Below are 19402 nucleotides of genomic sequence, written 5' to 3'. Positions count from 1 at the left end.
CTAATACCTGTTTTTTATGATTGATTTGTTCAGTCAGAAGCAAAACAAGGTTTATACATTGTGTTTGACTGATATATCTCTCTTTTTTATTGTTTTCTTATACTTTATGTGTTGAAGAACTAGTCATCTCTCCTATAGAGTTTTCTGTATTCTGGATTTTGCTCTTTGTGTCCATGTGGTGTTGTTTAATACGATCCTCTGTCATCTATATTTTCTGTATGCTGGTTATACCTGTATCTCCTAAAAACTGGAGGCTTGATCTGATTCAAGGTCAAGAAGGCACTATAGGTAGTTTGTGTATTTTTATCAGGAGCAACATAGAACACTTTTCTCTTGTGGTATGAATAACCATTGATGATCATTACCTAGATCAAGTATTGCATTAGAGGTTTGCAAAATGGTGCTATTCTAATTCTATCATTCCTTCTTCACTTATTAAGTAGATATCTTCTATAGAAGGAAACCTACTCTCAGGCTGCCAGTTAGCTCAGTCAGTTAGGGCGTGGTGCTGATAACACCAAAGTCCAGAGTTCGATCCCTGTGCCGGCCAGCTGCCAAAAAAGAAAGAAACTTCCTCTCATCAACTCTTTGGTGACTTTGATGTTTAGTTTGTAAAGGAAAGGCAGGATAAACGTGTGATGTCCCTTTCTTTTTTCTTAAGCCAGTTTTCAAAGTAGTGAATTGGTTTATTGACGTCTTTCAAAGGTGGCACATGAAGTTTTTTATCTTTAATACTTGTAAACTCATGGATTTTACATAGTTGACATGTTTTAGTCCACTGTAGCTGTTGTTTGTAGGGATGCTGTAGTTCTCTCATCTTTTGACCAGTGGTATCCTCTTCAAGTTGGATTTTTGAATGCTTTTGCTACAACCCCAGTTGTTCATAATAGCTTTCATGCTTTCTGGTATGACAAGATGTTCCAAGTTTATCTTGTACATTTCCTGCCCCAAGCCTGGAATCAGCTCTCTCTCTAAAGAGTCTGGGTTCATTTTAGTGGGAAATAGTTTGAGACCCTAATCTGGACACTAGTGGTACTTCCTCATTGATTGGGCCAATCATTGTTTCTAGCTTTTTCAGTGGAAAGAGCTGGGAAGTAAGTGTTAATTCCTCTTTTCTCTCACCCTCTTCTCCTAGGTGATCAGTAAATACCATCAATTCTACCAAACTGCATATTGAATTGGTCAATTTTTTTGTCAATTTGTGCGGGTATTACCCTAGTCTCTTTCGTACTACTATAGTAGCCTCCTTATTTGGTCTCCCAGTTTTCAATCTTATTTACTAAAATCAAGCTCTGCACAACAGATAGTTTGGTCTTTGTTAATCATTAAGTCAGATCGTGTCACTTTCCTATTCAACCCCTTCAAAGGCTTTCCAGTGTACTTGGAGTAGAATCCAAATTCCCCAGCATATTCCGTGAGGCCTCCTGTCATCTGGCCTCGGCCTCCCTCTCCTCCTTCATCTCACTTCCTTCCTCTTACTCTACTGCAGCCACACTTGAGTGTGGCTTCTTACTTTTTCTCATATATTAACCTTATTCCTTTCTCAGCACTTTTGTACTGGCCAGTCTAGAATACTGACCAGCATGGAATTCTTCCTCCAAATCGTCCCATGACTGGCCTATTCATTTCAGTTAGGCAGCAGATATTCCTCCTTTCCCAGCTTTCATCACCTCGTTTTATCATTCTCACCAGCTGGGATCAGGTTCATTTGTTTATTTGTTTGCCTTTCTCTAGACTGAAAATCTCGTAAGAAAAGAGCAGGATTACCTGACCTGTTCAGTCTTACCTGACTTGCTCACTAGTGTGTCCCTGGCTCCTGGAATGACACCGGGCTTATAGTAGACACTTTAGAAGTCTTTGTTGAGCAACAGCCTTACAAGTCAATACAACTTACTCTTTTTGTACCTTATAAACATAAAGTAGCTTTCTTTGAATAGCAAAAAAGTTTGGGCTTTTTTGTTTTTTCATATAGCAATGCACTACCAATGCTGTATAGTTGTGTGTAAAGTATAGTAAGTTGGATATTGGTAAGTGACTTTGAGATTATGCAATAAAATACAAATGTTACTCAGAAAACCTCCCATCAAGTCATTAAACAAATGTTTGTTAAGTTGTTAAGCTGGTACCTTAGCAAAATAGGTAAAGATATATATATACCATAAACCTGAGTTATGCATGTGACTATTTAATAAAAATTAAATAAAATGTAAAATTAATTTTCTCAGCACTAGCCACATTTCATGTGCTCAGTAATCACATGTGGCTAGTGGTGACCATATTGGACAGAGTAGATATAGAGCATTTTTATCACCACAGAAAGTTCTATTGGACACTGCTACTATAAACAATTCAGCTAGTCTTACTGTATCACCTTTTTATTACATAGAGATGGCCGGATCCTGGCTGCTGGAGGCAAATCAAATCATCTTCATTTGTGGTGCTTGGAAGCTGCACAGCTCTTTAGAATTATCCAGATGCCTACTAAAGTTCGAGCCATTCGCCATCTGGAATTTCTTCCTGATAGTTTTGATGCTGGTTCTAATCAGGTTAGTAACATAAATGTAGGAGTTTGTGCTTTTTGAGAAAGATCACATAAATTTCTGAACTATATTACCTCTTTTTAACTTATGCCCTGTTACAAGAATTTGACATTGCAAAAATATTATTTTTGTGAAGAGTCTAAAATTGAAAAAAATTTTTAGTCTTATGTTTTTTTTTAATTACAGATAATTTATAATTTTTATAAAATCAATGTGCTTTAAATTTATTTTGTACTTTATGGTTTGCAGGGTGCTTTAAGAAGTTATTTTTCATTTTATCCTTAATTTTTTCAGCATAGGCAGGAAAGGTATTCTCCCCATTTTACAGATTATGACATGAAAGCTTAGAAACGTTAAGTGACTTGTCTGCACTGCTGTTAATTATAAGGATTAAAGGTGGGACTAGAACTAAAATTTTCTCACTTTATTGCACTGTTTTATTTACTGTAACTGGTTGCCTCACTTCTGTGAACCATGTTTTATTTGTGTCTTTCCTTAGTTTACAAAGTACTTCTCTTTTCCCCCTCACTTTCCTCAGGAGTTGAGTAGAGTCAAACCTTAACTTCCTTATTTTAAATTTACTGTCATGGATCTCACACTTTAACAAATTAGATATATGTTTTACATATATATGTATGTGTGTATATATGTATCATATCTATTTTTGTTAAGTTTTTCAAATAGGTAGTATGTTTACATGGTTGAAAAAACATGAAACATATAAAAAGGCATAATGTCTCTCACTCCTCTCTCCCATTTGTCTCGTTATTCACCCCTTCCCTCATAGCCCTTCTTATTGTATATAGTGTTTATGTTTTTCCCACTATTTTATGCAGCCTTGCACCTTTTTTTCTTAATTTGGAAATTTTTCTGTATCAGTTTAGAACTTCTTTCCTTTTTACAGCTGCATAGTGTTTCACAGGGTTTTTTAAAACCAGTCTGTTATTATAATAAGCAACATCAACATCGCAGGCAATCACTGCTTACCAGCCACTGGCACTGGGAAAAGAACCTGTGTCTAGACAAGGCAGCAGAGGGGTTTATTTGCTTAAATTTTTTGTTACGTCTTTTTTGGCTTTGTTTTGCAGCTGGCCGGTATGGGGATCCAAACCCCCATCCTTGGTGTTATCAGCACCATGCTCTAACCAACTAAGCTAAGCAGCCAGCCCTACATGTTTTTAATTTGTCAAATTATATATGAGTTAAAATTTTTTAAATTTTCCCCTTAAAAAGACTAGCTTCCCTCTTACCCCTCCACTACCCTTGCATCTTACAAACTCTCTTGTCCACTCCCCAAATGTTAGTTACGGTGGCTGAAAACATGCAGACAGTGGGCAGCCGCACCAGAAGTCACAGGTTTGTGTGGGGGCAGCAGAGCTGATGTTAACATTGATTAATCTACTGAAATGGTAAAGGAAGACAAACCTCCACCCTCCTTGCTTCTGATAGCTGGTGAAGAGGTAAATGTTAGGAACTGTCTGTCTTAGTTCATTTTGTGCTGCTACAACAGAATGTCACAGACTGAGTTATTTATAAACAATGCAAGTTTATTTCTCAGGATTCTGGAGGCTGGGAAGGCCAAAATCAAGTGATCTTGCCACATCATAACACAGCAGAAGGCATCACACATGTGAGAGGGAGGAGGGGCCAGGGTGCCGAGTTTGTCCTTTTATGTCAAACCCACTCCCATGATAACTATATTAATTCATTCTTGAGGGCAGAGCCCTCATGGTCTGATCCCCTCTCATTAGTCCCCACCTCCCAACACTGTTGTATTGGGGATTAAGTTCCCAGCACATGCTTTTTGGGAGATAACATTCAAACCATAGCACTGTCTAATCTTCTCTGCCTCCTGTGTATGCTATCACTGGATGTGGCCTGCCTGTAGGAAGGGAAGATTCTTAGGTCACCTTTCCATAGTCCCCCAGCATGGATTCCTTACTGGCTCTAGTTAGAGCCAGGCTTATCTGAGCCTGAATAGGGCAAGTCAACATGAGCCACAATTAGTGATTTTAAAATATGTAATGGCTCACTAAGAATTGAATCTTCTCTGCTGCCCCCCCCCCTCAAAAAAATACATACATATGTATGTATATGTGTATGTAGTTTGACTTTCAGATAAATATGTAATGGCTCACTAAGAATTGAATCTTCTCTGCTGCCCCCCCCCTCAAAAAAATACATACATATGTATGTATATGTGTATGTAGTTTGACTTTCAGACATTGGACTTTCAGATGCTTTTAGGAACTTATTGTTTCTGTCTACTCTTAGGTTCTTGGAGTGCTAAGTCAAGATGGTATTATGAGATTTGTCAATATACAGACTTGTAAACTTCTCTTTGAAATTGGAAGCCTTGATGAAGGAATTAGCTCATCAGTAATTAGCCCACATGGGCGGTACATCGCATCTATTATGGAAAATGGAAGTTTGAACATATATTCAGTTCAAGCTTTAACCCAGGAAATAAATAAGGTACGTGATCAAGTAATGAACATCAGTTTTTAAAAACACTTATTGTGTCGTCAAGAATAAAATTGTTGCGCTACTATTTTCTAACTTCCTTGGGGTTTATCCATTTTTCTGAAGATATTTTGTTGCTTTTACTCCCAAAACCACATCTCCAAACTTAATTTCTCACCTATGCTCTTCCTAAATTTTTGCCTTTCTAAAGGACATCTCTGTTTGAATTCTCTATTTCATTCAAAGTGTCATTCATAATCTCCTTCCCAAAAGAGGTCTTCAATCCTAGTTTCTTCATTTCTGTCTCACCCTTTATTTCCATCTTGTAGGCTCAATGGCTTGGAGCTCTATAACTGTTCCTATTCTTTTATTTCCTAAATCTAGTAAATACTAAGTCATATAATTTCTTAAATTTGAAATACCTATATTTGTGCTGCCTATTCTTCATCTCCATAATAGCCATCCTTGTATTGGTCCTCATTTCTCCTGAATAATCATAATTTTTAAAAATATCCCAAATTCAGAGCCCTTAGCGCCTGCTCCTGCCCATCATTCCACCTTCTATATAACATTTTTCTAAAATAATGCTTTTATCATCATTTCTCAAATAGTGGTAGTTTAGTGGCTGTCTTCCTTCTGCCTGTTGAATTAAATCCAGACGGTTGTTGGTGTCCTCTCTAATCTTGTCTACCTGTCTAACTTATTTCCACATACTTATAACTTCCCTCCTTATCCTCTATAGATACTATTCTTATTTCTGCATCTGTCATACACACTATTCATTTCATTTAAAATGCACTCCCCACTCCTTTTCTATGTTTATCTAAAATTCCCCCAGGTAACAAGTTAGATTTTCTGTGTGCAGCCTTCTCAGTCTGGAATTGTGCCTTGGTGGCACCAACAGGGACTTAGCTGATCACCAGGTCTCACCCTCTCATTTCACAGTGGAAGGAGTTCATGCCCCAGCCTAATGACACAGCTAGTTCCTAGCAGGTCCAGGTGTTCTGATTCTTAATGCAATGTTCTTTTTTATGCGCTTCCTCCTTTTTGTCTTCTTATCTTTTTTTACAAGTAATAAGTGTCTCATTGCAGTAAAAAGTCAAAAAATATAGATAAGCAAATAGATAAATAAAAATCACTCAAAATCTCATCATCCTCAGATGATTTTGATGTGTACTTTCCCCATCTTTTTTCTATGTGTGTAAGTGTATATATAGTCATTCTTTATTATTTGTAAATTTGTATTTGAGAATTTACCTACTCACTAAAATTTATTTGTATAAATATCCCCCAAATCAATACTTGCAGTGCTTTCACAGTCATTCACAAACACGTGCACAGCTGCTAAAATTTTGAGTCACCTGATGCCCTTGTTCCCAGTTGAATTTGAATAAGACAACACCTCGCCTTGCCTTCTTGTTTTAGCTCTTAACCTGTAAACAAGTATTTTTTATTCGTGGTCTGTTTAGTGCCATATTTTTTGCATTTAGGGGCTTTTTATTATGATTTTGCTGTTTAAAACGTCCTCCAAGCATAGTGCTACCATGCTGTCTAGTGTTCCTAAGCACAAGAAGGCCGTGATGTGCCTTATAGAGAAAACACCTGTGTTAGATAAACTCATTTGGGAGTTACTTATTGTTCTATTGGCTGTGAGTTCAATGATAATGAATCAACAATATATATTAAATTAGGAGTCTTTAGACAGAAACAAACATAAAACAAGGTTATGTATTGATTGGTTGACAAGAATGTTGTGACCAGAGGATCCCAGAAACCTAACTCTGTATTTCTCATAGGAGCTGTCATTCAGTATTCACTAACTTGGTGTTCATGCTGACTTTATAGAAATACTGCAAATAATGAGAAGTCAACTATATGTATATACGTGTGTGTGTGTGTGTGTGTGTATGCATACATTTCCCCTAAACATATTGTTTTATACTCTGCTATTCTTGCTTATATTGTTATAAGTATTTATATATAATATATAGTTATGTACTTATATACATTCGATCTACTATTATATATTCATAAATTTTAAAAATTTAGTAGTATATTATCATCTGCTCTTAATGAGAGAGTTTTCAGCCTCTTCAAATAGTCGATTTTACTGTACTAGCTAAACCTTCTTAATAAAGGCATGGAGCAATCTGAGAAAAACCATGGTAAGAGTGAGTCATTGATTTCCTCTCTGCTGTTATTTGTTGAATAAATTGAGATCACATTGAATAGAAAAGCTAGTTTAGAAGTAGAATAGTCTTTTCTCTTTTGGACACATTACCAACACCACCAGTGTCTTTATGGCTGTTCCAGGCTGTGTAAATGCCCAGCTACATAGTCTCTATAAATCTAAACTTACCTGTGTCCCATTCTTTCCACATTTTGTTTTCTTGTCTCATGAGAATTTCTGATATTGTGCTAATAAAGCAAATGAATTCGTATGTGTTAAAGTTACAACACTACAAGGTATGTCAAATCAGATTACATCTCCAAGTTTTAACTTTTGGGAGACGGTATTTCATGGTAGAGGATGAAGATCAAGCAGGGGAAAATGTGATGTTAGATTAGAAATTTTTTTTTTTTTTTTGTCTTTTGTCTTTTTCCGTGTCCAGCAACGGATCGCAACCCTCAGTGTTGCCCCCGTACCGGACCGGGGACCGGCAATGGGATTGCAACCCTCGGCGTTGCTCCCGCGCCTCGCTCAGCCAGTGAGCGGGAACCGGTCTGTATGTGGGATCCGAACCCTCGGGCGGGAGCGCCGCTGCGCTTCCCAAGCGGCGCACTATCCAGTGCGCCACCAGGCCGGCCCTAGATTAGAAATTTTAATAAAAATTTAGAAGAATGGATTGAAGTTAGAAAATAGTTCAGTGATATTAAAGATGGGCGATATTCAGAAGTCAGACCACTATTAATTTCATCCCATAGACGAAGAATTGAATTATAGAATGTCAGTAGTCATTGTGTTTTAATTGTATTTGGATATCAGAAAGTCTGAGTTACTATATCTACTCATTTCCTTTGAATAAGAAAGGTTTTTTTATTTCAAAGAGATTATTTATGGGGAAAATGTCCTTAGCGAGTCATTTTACCTTAAGTAAATTGAAGTTTTTGGGTTTTTTCCCACTGTTTGATAGGCCCCATAAGATTATTTATGGGGAAAATGTCCTTAGCGAATCATTTTACCTTAAGTAAATTGAAGTTTTTGGGTTTTTTCCCACTGTTTGATAGGCCCCATAAAAATGAAGGTTTAGATTCTAAGTTGTGCTGTCTGAAATGACTATTGAGCTGTTGATGCAGTAAAGAGCTAACACAATCATTATGGAGATTAAAACATTTAACCAAGGACAGAGGTGCAGCGGTCCCATGCTTCCAAAGGAAAGTTATTTGGTAGTTTCCTCTCAGAGAAATTTCACTTGAGCCCCCAGAATATTAGGTGTTTCTCTCAGCATTCTAGAGAGCATTCTGGAGTGCTTTCTCTGCTATAGATTATCACTGTACTAGTAACTTTGTCATGCAAGTGTAAACATGGTTTGGTATTATATGATTTATGGCCAATTTTCAAGGAATAATTAAATTCTACTTATTGCTTTTATTAATCATGTATCTTTATTATGTTCTTCAAAGGAATTTAGCAGAAATTTGCTTTGCTTTATTACTCAACAAGAAAATGTTCTGGCCATTTTGCATACACTTTTTGCCTGAAGAGTAATTGTATGTATTAAGGCTTGTGACTAAAGTAAAGCAAATTTTGGAAATCACATATTAACAGGCATATTTTCCAAGGATATTTTCTGGAATATATGTATTTTTCCTTTTAGCCACCTCCTCCTTTAGTGAAAGTGATTGAAGATTTGCCCAAGAGTAAACTGAGTTCCAGTGATCTTAAAGTGAAAGTAACGTCAGGAAGAGTACAGCGACCAGCAACATCCAGGGAAAGCAAGATGCAAACTAGAATATTAAAACAAGACCTGACTGGCAATTTTGAAAATAAAGAGGTAAGAATATAGGATAATTAAACTTTTGTTTGTCATGGCTCTGCTGTAGACAGGTCTTGTGATTCCAAGGCTATCGTCACTCTTCCCTCTCTTGGGAATTAAAGGAATGTTATATGAAGAGAAGAAAATTGCAACTGAAATTACAAGACGCTTTTAAACTTTTTAATATAAATTTAATACATGTTTATGGCTTTTAAAAAAGTCAAACACTTTAGAATTGCACCATCCTATATGCTAGCCACTGGAATTTAAAACATGTTAAACAGGGTACCTATATAACCAGCCTCCAGTAAAAACCCTGAGCACAAGGGGCCACATGGGGCTGATGAGTACTTGAGGCATGGCTAGTCTGAGTTGAGATGAGCTGCAAGTACAAAATACACACTTATAATAAGAAAGGGTGAAAACATAGTATGAACAGAATGTAAAATACCTTATTAATCCTTTTTGTATTAATTATATTTCGAGATCATAATATTTTGATTATCATTTTGCCTGCTTTGCTTTACTTTTTTAATGTGGTTTCTAGAAAATTTTAAATCGCATTTGTGGCTTGTGTTATACTTCTGTTAGACAGTACTGGTATAGAAGGTTATAAAGGGGAGAAAATAAAAGCATACTTTTTTCCTTCCCTCTTCCCTGTCCTGCTCATCATTGCACTCCCTGGAGGTAACCAAGGTACTAATAGTAAAATTACCTCTGAGGAAAGGGATTTCAGTGAGTTTTATTTTCTTCTTTAAATAAATTTTTTGTGTTTTCCTAATTTTCTGCAAAGCACATATATTACTTTAGAACAACAAGAAAATACAATTTTTTAAAGAAAATACAAATATTAATAAAGAAGTTAACTAATATTATTTCCAAGTTATTTTTTAACTTTTTAGTGGCAATAAATTAATAAATACACAGACACATGGAGTACACATAAGTATACAGTTCAATGAATAGTCACAAAGTGAACACAACCATGTTACCAGCATTTAGATCAAACAGTAGAACATTAGCAGAACCTTCCTGCTCCCTTCCAGATACTCCCCCCCTTATCTCCAAAATAACTACCCTCCTGCTATACTGTAGATTAGTCTAGTAGATACTGTCAAACAGTTTTCCCAAGTTGTGGATTGAGCCAATTTACATTCCCACCAGAAGTAGTTGAGAGTTCCAGTTGCCCCATATTCTCACCAACACTTGGTATTTTTCACATTAATTTTAATAACTTCTTTTTTCTTTAAGCATTTTTAAATTATGAAACTTTACATACACAAAAACATGTACAAAACAGGTTACTGCTTAATGAAAAATAATAAAAAGATCATGTATGTACCCTGAATTGGGTGGCTCCAAAAGAATCCTCAGGTTTGGTTATTTATTAGGAATTAGCATGTAGTCGTATTCAAAACTATGATATAGTGAAAGAATACAAAGCAAAATCAACAAAGGGAAAAGGCAGTAGAGTGAAGTCTAGGGGAAACCAAGCACAAGCTTCCAGGAGTTCTCTCTCACTGGAATCATAGGAAATACATGATCCTCCAGCAACAAATTTTGACATGTGTGAAGTGTTTACCAGGGAAATTCATTAGAGACTCGGTGCCTAGGGTTTTTACTGGAGGCTAGTTATGTAGGTACCCTGTTTAACATGTTTTAAATTCCAGACTCCCAGAAGGAAAGCAGGTGTTCAGCATAAACCACATTGTATAAACAGTTTAGGCACAGTGAACCATTTTTACTGGTTTTGGGGATAATGGGAACTCTCCTGAAATCCAACTTCAAGATGCTAGCCAAGGACCAACCTTGCAAGTAGGTCTTCTGAAGATAGGAGACTCAGATCTGTTATGTTAACTCTTTTCTGCACATATCCATTTTCACGTTAAGAAGTAGAGCATTACCACTAACTTTGGAGCAGTGTGTTTATCCCCAGTCACATTTTTCTCCCTACTCCATGGCTATAACCATTGTCCTTACTTTGTGTTGATTATGTCCTTGAGTTTCTTTTTAGTTTTATAACCTCTTCATGTAACCCTAACCAAAATAAAGACTGAATAGCAGGCACAGTCTAGTTGTGTAAAGATTGGGCAATATTGCTCCTATCTGATGAATGCTCTAATAAGAAGGTAAGCTGAATGATATCTCTGAGACATGATCTGGCTTCAGCTTTCCTGAGAGTTTGCAGGAGGCTTTTCTGAGAAAACTAGTGCGTATGGTCATGCATGACTTCTGGGAAGTAAAAGGCCCATCATGGCCAGAGTATCCAGCATTGTTCTAGTATGGGTCAAATCTGTGAGGGAGTGGGGCTGCTTCTAAGGAGCCCATAGGCAGGTCTAAGGAGTAGATCAAAGTAGAACCCTTCTGGGGTGGCATGCATGTCCTCAACGAATCTTGTCATCGGGACATGGAAAGGGAAGTAGGAACTTCATCAGCTCATGGGCAAGACAAGAACAGATAAAATTCAGGCCAAACTCACTGAAGTATTCTATCCTTTGTTTAAAAAGAGGCTTTGGGCTGGCCAGTTAGCTAAGTAGGTTAGAACATGGTGTTGTAACACCAAGGTCAATGGTTCGGATCCCTACACCACCACCCAGCCGCCAAAAAAAAAAGACAAAGAGGCTTCAATGGCAGCAGGTATCTTGGTGACGACAGCAATCAACATGTCTCTTTCCTGGATCGTATTGCTCCAGTCTGGACTAGTTGCCCTCTCTTTCCTGGTACATGGCTCTCAAATGGGAATCTTCATTCACCATCATCTTGGGTTTTCCCTTCATCCCTCTCTTATGTTGGATTACCTCTTTTATATGGTAAAAAGAGCACTGAACTAAGTCAGAAAATCGGGCTTTGAGTCTTGAGCCAAGATTTACCAGATTTGTGACCACAATCAACCAAGTCACTGAACTTATCTGACCTTCCTATTTTCTTGGATAAAGAAAGGAAGACAACATCCCATCTGTTTCATATAGTTGTTAGGATCAAATAAGATAATCTATGAAAATAGCTTTATAATCCTAAAACCTGTAAAATATTTTTTCCATTAAGATAAAAATTGACTTAAAATATTTAGATACGGGACTATCAGCTGGATAAAGAAAGGAAGACAACATCCCATCTGTTTCATATAGTTGTTAGGATCAAATAAGATAATCTATGAAAATAGCTTTATAATCCTAAAACCTATAAAATATTTTTTCCATTAAGATAAAAATTGACTTAAAATATTTAGATACGGGACTATCAGCAGAAGCTGATGTCTATTAATGTTTTATAGGATAAAATGGTGAATGAACTAGGTAAGTTTTTCTATCAACTTGTCCTTCATGCTTTTATGCTAGGAGTTATCCACAGTTTTAAGGGAAAAAAAAGGGGGGGGGGAATATCAGAATGCATTGCTCTTGGTACAGAGGTTGGCAAATGACAGCTGTGGGCACAGTCCAGCTACTCAGGCTAAGATTGGTTTTTACATTTTTAAATGGTTAGATTTTTAAATTGTTACATAAACATCTATAATATTGCTGGCTGGTTAGCTCAGGCGATTAGAGCATGGTGTTATAACACCAAGGTCAAGGGCTAGGATCCCCATACCAGTCAGCCACCAAAAAAAAAAAAAAGAAAAAATCTACATAATAGCCTTGATTTTTCCTCTTGGTCAACAAAGCCTGAAATATTTACTAAGCAGCCCTTTACAGAAAAAGTTTGCCAAACCCTGGTCTAGGCAAGGTAATATGTCATGAGCTTTATTTCCTATGTATATGACGTTCAGAGGGGAAGGAGAGAGAGAGAAAAGAGAGTCCTGTGATATAAAAATATTTCTGTGTGTTGTGTTCTAAAGTTGGAAAGCCACTGTGGACTAGACTACCATTTGTCTTCTTCTCATCGTTAGGATTATGTACTTATTGATACTGTCTTTCTCTTTATAGAATGAATTGTCAGATGGATTAAACAAAAAACGTTTACAAATCTTATTAAAAGGCTATGGTGAATATCCAACAAAATACAGGTAAAATTTAAATTCTTTTTGTGTTTAAATTAATTTTACTCAAAGTAATTTGTTTGGTTAAAACTATATTTTAATTTCAGAATGTTCATTTGGCGCTCCCTGCTGCAACTGCCTGAAAATCATACTGCATTTAGTAGCCTCATAGATAAGGGTACTCATGTGGCATTTCTCAACCTTCAGAAGAAATACCCCATCAAAAGTAGGAAACTACTGAGAGTATTACAGAGGTATGTTCAGTATATCGCAGCAATATGTATGAAACCTGTAATTAATAATTGCAGTGTTTTAAAATCCTGTTTATAAAATATTGTTCATTCGGCTTTGGTCATCCTTGTATGGTATGTTGGTTTGTTTAATTTAAAAAACAAAACATATGCACACGTGCATATATATTACATATTAGTATTAGTTTGTATTGTGTTCTAGAAAATAGGAACCTTTCAGATAATCTAAAGGAAGAAAGAGACATAGTAGAAAGAGCTTTGAATTTGAAGGCTGAAATTTAGTTTTGAATCCTTGTTCCACCACTTAATAACTGTGGTGTAGGATGTTGTCATTTTACTTCACTCAGCCTTAGTTTCTTTATCTGAAAGTGGAGGTAATAACACCAACATTATTAGATTATTGGGGAGATTAGATGAGAATCTCTCTCTCTCTTTTTTTTTTTTTTTTTTTTTTTTATGACCAGTAAAGAGATCCTAACCCTTGACTTGGTGTTGTCTGCACCACGCTCTCCCAAGTGAGCAACCGGCCATCCCTATATGAGATCTGAACCCGTGACCTTGGTGTTATCAGCACTGCACTCTCCCAAGTGAGCCACAGGCTAGCCCCGAGAATCTCTTTTACAGTGCTTATGCTAGAGTACAATTCATAGTAAGCACCCAGTAAATGTTTATAATATAATGTAGCTAACCCTTTAAAATGCTTTTCATGTATTAGGCACTACTAAATATACATTTAACTTATTTTACAAGTAAAGAAACCTAAGGCATAGAGGATTAGGTAATATGATTGAGTCACACAAGTGGTAGAGCTGAGATTAAGCCCAGTCTCCAGAGTCCAAAACTATTTTTAATAAAAAGTTTATATTATGAAATATTTCAAGCATAAATAAAAGTAGAATAATATAATGAATATCCTCATGTCCATCACGCACCTTCAACAATTGCCGACTCATGGCCAATCTTGTTGCACTGATATTCCCAGTCACTCTATCTCTCTATCCTCCCCCCAGCATACACGTCCTCCCCCCAACATACACGTACTCCCCCTGCTAAAAATTTACATATGTATCTCCAAAGGATAAGGGCTATTTTTCTTTTCTTTAAAATAAGCACACTACTATTATCACACCAAAAAAACAATTAACAGTAATTCTTTTATATCCTCAAATATCCAGTCAGCGTTTCTATTACTCTGATTATCTTAAGAAGTTTTTTTATGGTAAACCTGTTCAAATCAGGGTCCAAACAAAGTACACACATTACATTTGGTTAATATCTCTCTTAAGTCTCTTTTAATCTACAAATTTTGATTCCCTCTCTTTTTCCTTAGACAATTTATTTGTTGAAGAAACCAAGTCATTTAACCTATAGTTTTCCGTATTCCAGATTTTGCTGATTATATTCCCATGGTATTGCTTAACATGTTTCTCTTTCTTCTGAATTTCCTACACAGTGGTAATTAGAGCCGGGGGCTTGATCTGATTCAAGATGTTTATTTCTCCTCCTTTGGTGTTTGTTTCTTTGTTTTGCAAGAAAACATTACAGGTGGTTTTATATACTCTAGTTAGGAATTTTATAATGCCTGGTTCTGTCTCTTTTGTGACATTATTGGCTTTTGACGACCATTGCCTAGATCCATTATTTCACCAGAGATTACCAAAACAGTGAAGATCTAATGTTGTCATTCCCTCTCCTTTTATGAACTGGAAAATTTCTATAGAGAAAAATTTCCTATTGCCAATTATTTGGTTACTCTGATACAACCCATATAGGAAGGGCAAGTTAAATGCTTGGTACTTTTTTTTTTCTTTCTTTCTGAATAGTAAGTTGATAACTTGGAGCTTCCCAAAGTGATCATTATAGTCACTATGAACTCATATTTAAACATACAGCCCTTTTCAGTGGACAGAGCCAGGAATATACTGATATTTTCCATTCAAATTTTGGATTATAACGTTTTTGCGTAGCTGTTTGATTTTGTAATTATTATCTTTTTCTCTTATGCTAAAAATCTTAATTCCTAACAACATTGACATAATTCCCTATTTTCTTTACATATAGCACACATAATGGTTTTTAAACTCCATACATATATAATAAAAACTACATTTATATTATTATAATAGCGATGTAAATATGATATCACGCATGATTATTGAAAACAGTTCAAAATATTTTTTGTTGTTCCTTGTGTTCTTAGGTTGTATCCTAGTAGGCATATATAATCAAATTATTGTTTTAAACTCAGTTGAAATAATTCCTCTTTATATGGCAATGCTACTAAGAACACAATTAGGTTAATTTGTTTCATTTGTTTTTAGTTTTTTGAAATTTTTTTAAATTTAAATTTTATATTTTTATAAAATGTTTACATGTTTCTAAAGCAAATCTACAAAATGAGGTATTTTCAGAACAGTCTGGCTTCTGTTCCCTCCGTCCCATCTCTCTTCCCCACATGTAATTCTTTTAATAAATAAATATATTTGTACTCTCTCTCCTTAGGTAGTGGTTGCATACTATTGTACTTTTTTGGACCTTTCTTTTTAAATTTAACAACATGTTCTGCATATCATTTCAAAGCAATGTACAGAAATATTCCTCATTTCTTTTTACAGCTGAATTGTGCTCCATTGTGTAAATGCACCATAATTTATTTGACATGTCCTCTATTAATAATGAACATTTGGATTGTTTCCAGTTGTTTGCCATTATAGGCACACTGCATTCATTAGATTTGTCTGTAAATATTTTTTTTTATTTAAGTGTATCTTTGGAATATATTTATAAATTTTGGATTACGGGGTCAAAGGGTGAATAAGTAATATACTTCCCTTTTGAATTAGAGAAAACATCATATCACTTTGTTAAGACCTGACTTAAAAAGAGATGGAAATTTGTTTATTTTTCCCATTTGGTCTTCACACTTAATATGCTTTCCCGTTGCGCATAAGTCTATGCATAAAATGACATCACAGTTCAAACATTTGCCAAAATACCAGTGTAGGCTGTTAGTGCCTTGCTTTTGCTTTTTTTTTTTGTATATATATATTCAAGTTGAAAGCAGTAAGTGTTTTGGTTGGAAAGCCTAGGCTATCATCAGATGCAGAAGGAAGTAAAAAGATGAGAGTATATTACTTCCAAAATGAATATTTTCCTGAACTCTTTTGAAATAATTTATTCCCTCAGTTCAGAGGAAAAGATAGAAAAATATTTTCTTTCTATTAACCCCATCATTTTAGGGAATCAAGAATTGATTTTATCAATAAATAATAGCTATTAAAGTAACTATTTAAGTTATCTGAAATTTCTTACAATTTTTATGTCTTAGGATTTTAGGCTTCCTAAATTGCGAGTGCTTCTCTTAGGGACTTGTTGATGCTTCTTCCTTATCACTAGCAGTACAACTTAAAAACAGAATGTTTCAGGTGTTTTTCTTTTTTCGGAAGCTGGCCGGTACAGGGATCCAAACCTTGGTGTTGCAACACTGTGCTCTAACCAACTGAGCTAGCAGGCCAGCCCCTGTTTTCAGGCTTTTTAACTCTTCTATTAAGTAAATTCAATTCAAGAACTAATAAATCTAATTATTACACTGCTCTGTTTTTGTTTTAGAAAGAGTGAGGTAACCCTTGTAATATCGAAGTGTAAGCTATTAACTTGATTAAAAATTCAAATTATCAGAGAAATAATTTTGAGGCTTTTTTGTCTAAATACTGTATGTACAAGGGGCCCTTCTTGAGATATATTTTCCATAAGGTCTTCCTAAAGTGGCAAGAGAGGTTGCACGTGTCATTTGAGGTTTTCCATAAAATATAGTAAGTTATGTTTAATACCATTATTTGCCTACTAATACATTTACAATTAAGTTAGTATTTTAATTTTAATTCTGTTTTTGTTCTTCAAATTATAACCCAATTTAGTTTAAGATTTCAAAGCAGTTTGCTTTTAAATTTCCATTTAAAAATTTTTTTTAATTTTAATTTTAAATTTCTGTTTCTACTAAACTTCAAAATTGTAGTTTAACAAAGGAGAGAGATTGTTCTTGATTAAAAGATGCATGGAAATTACTAGTTCAGTGAGTGAGTCTTGTTTGGATCCTGATAAGCAAATCAACTGAAAAGACCTTTTTAGACCTTTGAGGAAATTTGAATCTTATCTAGTTATTAGATGATACTACAGAATTATTGTTAATTTTGTTACTATGATAATACATTATGACTGTATAAGAAAATGCCCTTTTTTAAAAAAAATAAATGCTTACTTAAGTATTAAAGACTAAAATGATATGATGTCTGGAATTTGCTTTTAAAATACTCTAGCAATAAGTGGAGGGGATGCAGTAAATGAAAGAAGTATGATAAAACATGGATTTATTGTCGGAGCTAGGTGATGGGTCCATGGAGGATGGTTGTGCTCTCTGCTTCTGTATGTACTTAGAAATTTTCGTGATAGACTATTTTAGAAAGTGGCATAAAATTATTCATTTTAAATTACAAAAGTAATACAGGTTCTTTGTAAAATAATTCAGACAGTACAGATGATTATAAAGAAAAAAGTCAGCACCTTGTCCACTCCCAGTCTGACTTGCCAGAAGTGATTGTTTGGTTTATTTTCTTATAGACCCTTTTATATGTATGTACTGCAAATAAACACACACACTTAGCAAAAGTGGGATTATACTATACATACTATTTTGCCATTTTTTTTTCTTTTTTAAGTCTATTATGAGCCTCTTTCCATCAGTACACATCAATCTATCTCCTTTTAAGAAATGCACATAGATGGATGTTTCAGAATTTATTTAACTCTTCATCTCATTAATGGACATTTAGATTATTTTACATTTATTTGCTTTTCAAACAATACTCTAATATCCTTAGACATATCTTTGTATGAATGTTTTTGTAGAATAGACTTCTAGAATAGAAACTACTAGGTCAAATTATACATATGTATAATTTATAATATATAATTTAAAATATGTAAAATGCACATATATATACACACACATTTCAGAGAATTTTATCAACTCCGAAAAATGCCAGTTTTGCCATATTTTCATCAACACTGCACTTTATCAGTGTTTATTTTTGCCAGTTTGAGAGTCAGTTGAAAGATGGGAACTCGTTGAATGTGTAACTTCTGTAAGTATAAAAGTGCCATCCTTAGGAGAAAGCAATCTTGAATTTCGGTTGATTTCTAGCTCTTACAATAATGAGGGTTTAATGTAAATTATCTGGGATTTCATTTCCTATTCTCAATAATGATGCTAATAATCCCTCCCTCCTGGGATTGTTCTGAGTATCAGATAATAAAGGATGTCTGAAATAGGCTTGTTAACTTTATTAACTGTATTAATTTTCTGTTGCTGCTATAACACATTACTGTGCACTTTGTTGCTTAAATTAACACAAGTTTATTCCTACATTTCTGTAGTTAGAAGTCCAACATGGGTCTCACTGAGCTAAAATCAAATTGTCAACAGGGCAGCATTTCTTTCTAGAGGCTATGGGGAGAATCCATTCCCTTGCCTTTTCCACCTTCTGAAGGCTTCCCACATTCCTTGACTCATCATCCACTTCCTCTGTATTCAAGGCCAGCCACATTGCATCTCTCTGACCATTTTACTATAGTTGGATCTCCCTCTGACCAAAGCCAGGAAGGTTTCTTTGATTTTAATGACCTACGTGATTAGATTGGACCCACCCAGATAATCCAGGATAACCTCCCAACCCCAAGGTGCTTAACTTAATCATATCTGGGAAGTCCCATGTTAAAATTCACAGGTTCTGGGAATTAGGGCATAGACATCTTTTGGTTGAGGGGTGCATTATTCTGCTTGGCACCTTAAACTCTAAAGTATTTCTTAGAGAATTATTTATATTTAAATAGTAATAAGAGGGAATTAACCTTAACAAATATTAAATGTTACTATAAAGCTACAACAATTGAAACTGGTGCTAACATATAAATAGATATGCAGAGTCTAGTAATAGACCCAGCTTCATTCAAAAATTAATTTATTGATAAAGGTGACATTTCAAAGTAATGAAGAAAAGGTAGGTTATTTAGTAAATGGCATGGAAAAACTGGAGAGCCATCTGGAAAAAGTTGGAAGTATACATCATATATTACATCAGGATAAAGTCCACTTGGATTAAAGATTTAATTTAAAAAAAAAAAACACCTTAAGGGCCG

The 19402-nt window shown here is 35.1% G+C and overlaps 1 protein-coding gene across 1 annotated transcript in view; it reads left to right on the top strand.

Annotated features, from left to right (window-relative positions):
* The window catches only part of TBC1D31 (TBC1 domain family, member 31), a 64154-nt gene that overhangs the window by 16131 nt on the left and 28621 nt on the right, over window positions 1-19402 (top strand). The window contains exons 6-10 of the mRNA XM_008579595.1: window positions 2387-2546; window positions 4815-5015; window positions 8822-8998; window positions 12904-12983; window positions 13064-13210. Of these exons, the coding sequence (XP_008577817.1) occupies window positions 2387-2546; window positions 4815-5015; window positions 8822-8998; window positions 12904-12983; window positions 13064-13210 (765 nt within the window). The remainder of the gene's footprint in view (window positions 1-2386; window positions 2547-4814; window positions 5016-8821; window positions 8999-12903; window positions 12984-13063; window positions 13211-19402) is intronic.

Source organism: Galeopterus variegatus, unplaced genomic scaffold (genome assembly GCF_000696425.1).
Source record: "Galeopterus variegatus unplaced genomic scaffold, G_variegatus-3.0.2 Scaffold1919, whole genome shotgun sequence".
In the NCBI taxonomy this organism is placed as follows: domain Eukaryota; kingdom Metazoa; phylum Chordata; class Mammalia; order Dermoptera; family Cynocephalidae; genus Galeopterus; species Galeopterus variegatus.
The sequence above is the reverse complement of the archived record's forward strand: the minus strand, read 5'-3'. Positions and strand labels throughout refer to the sequence as shown.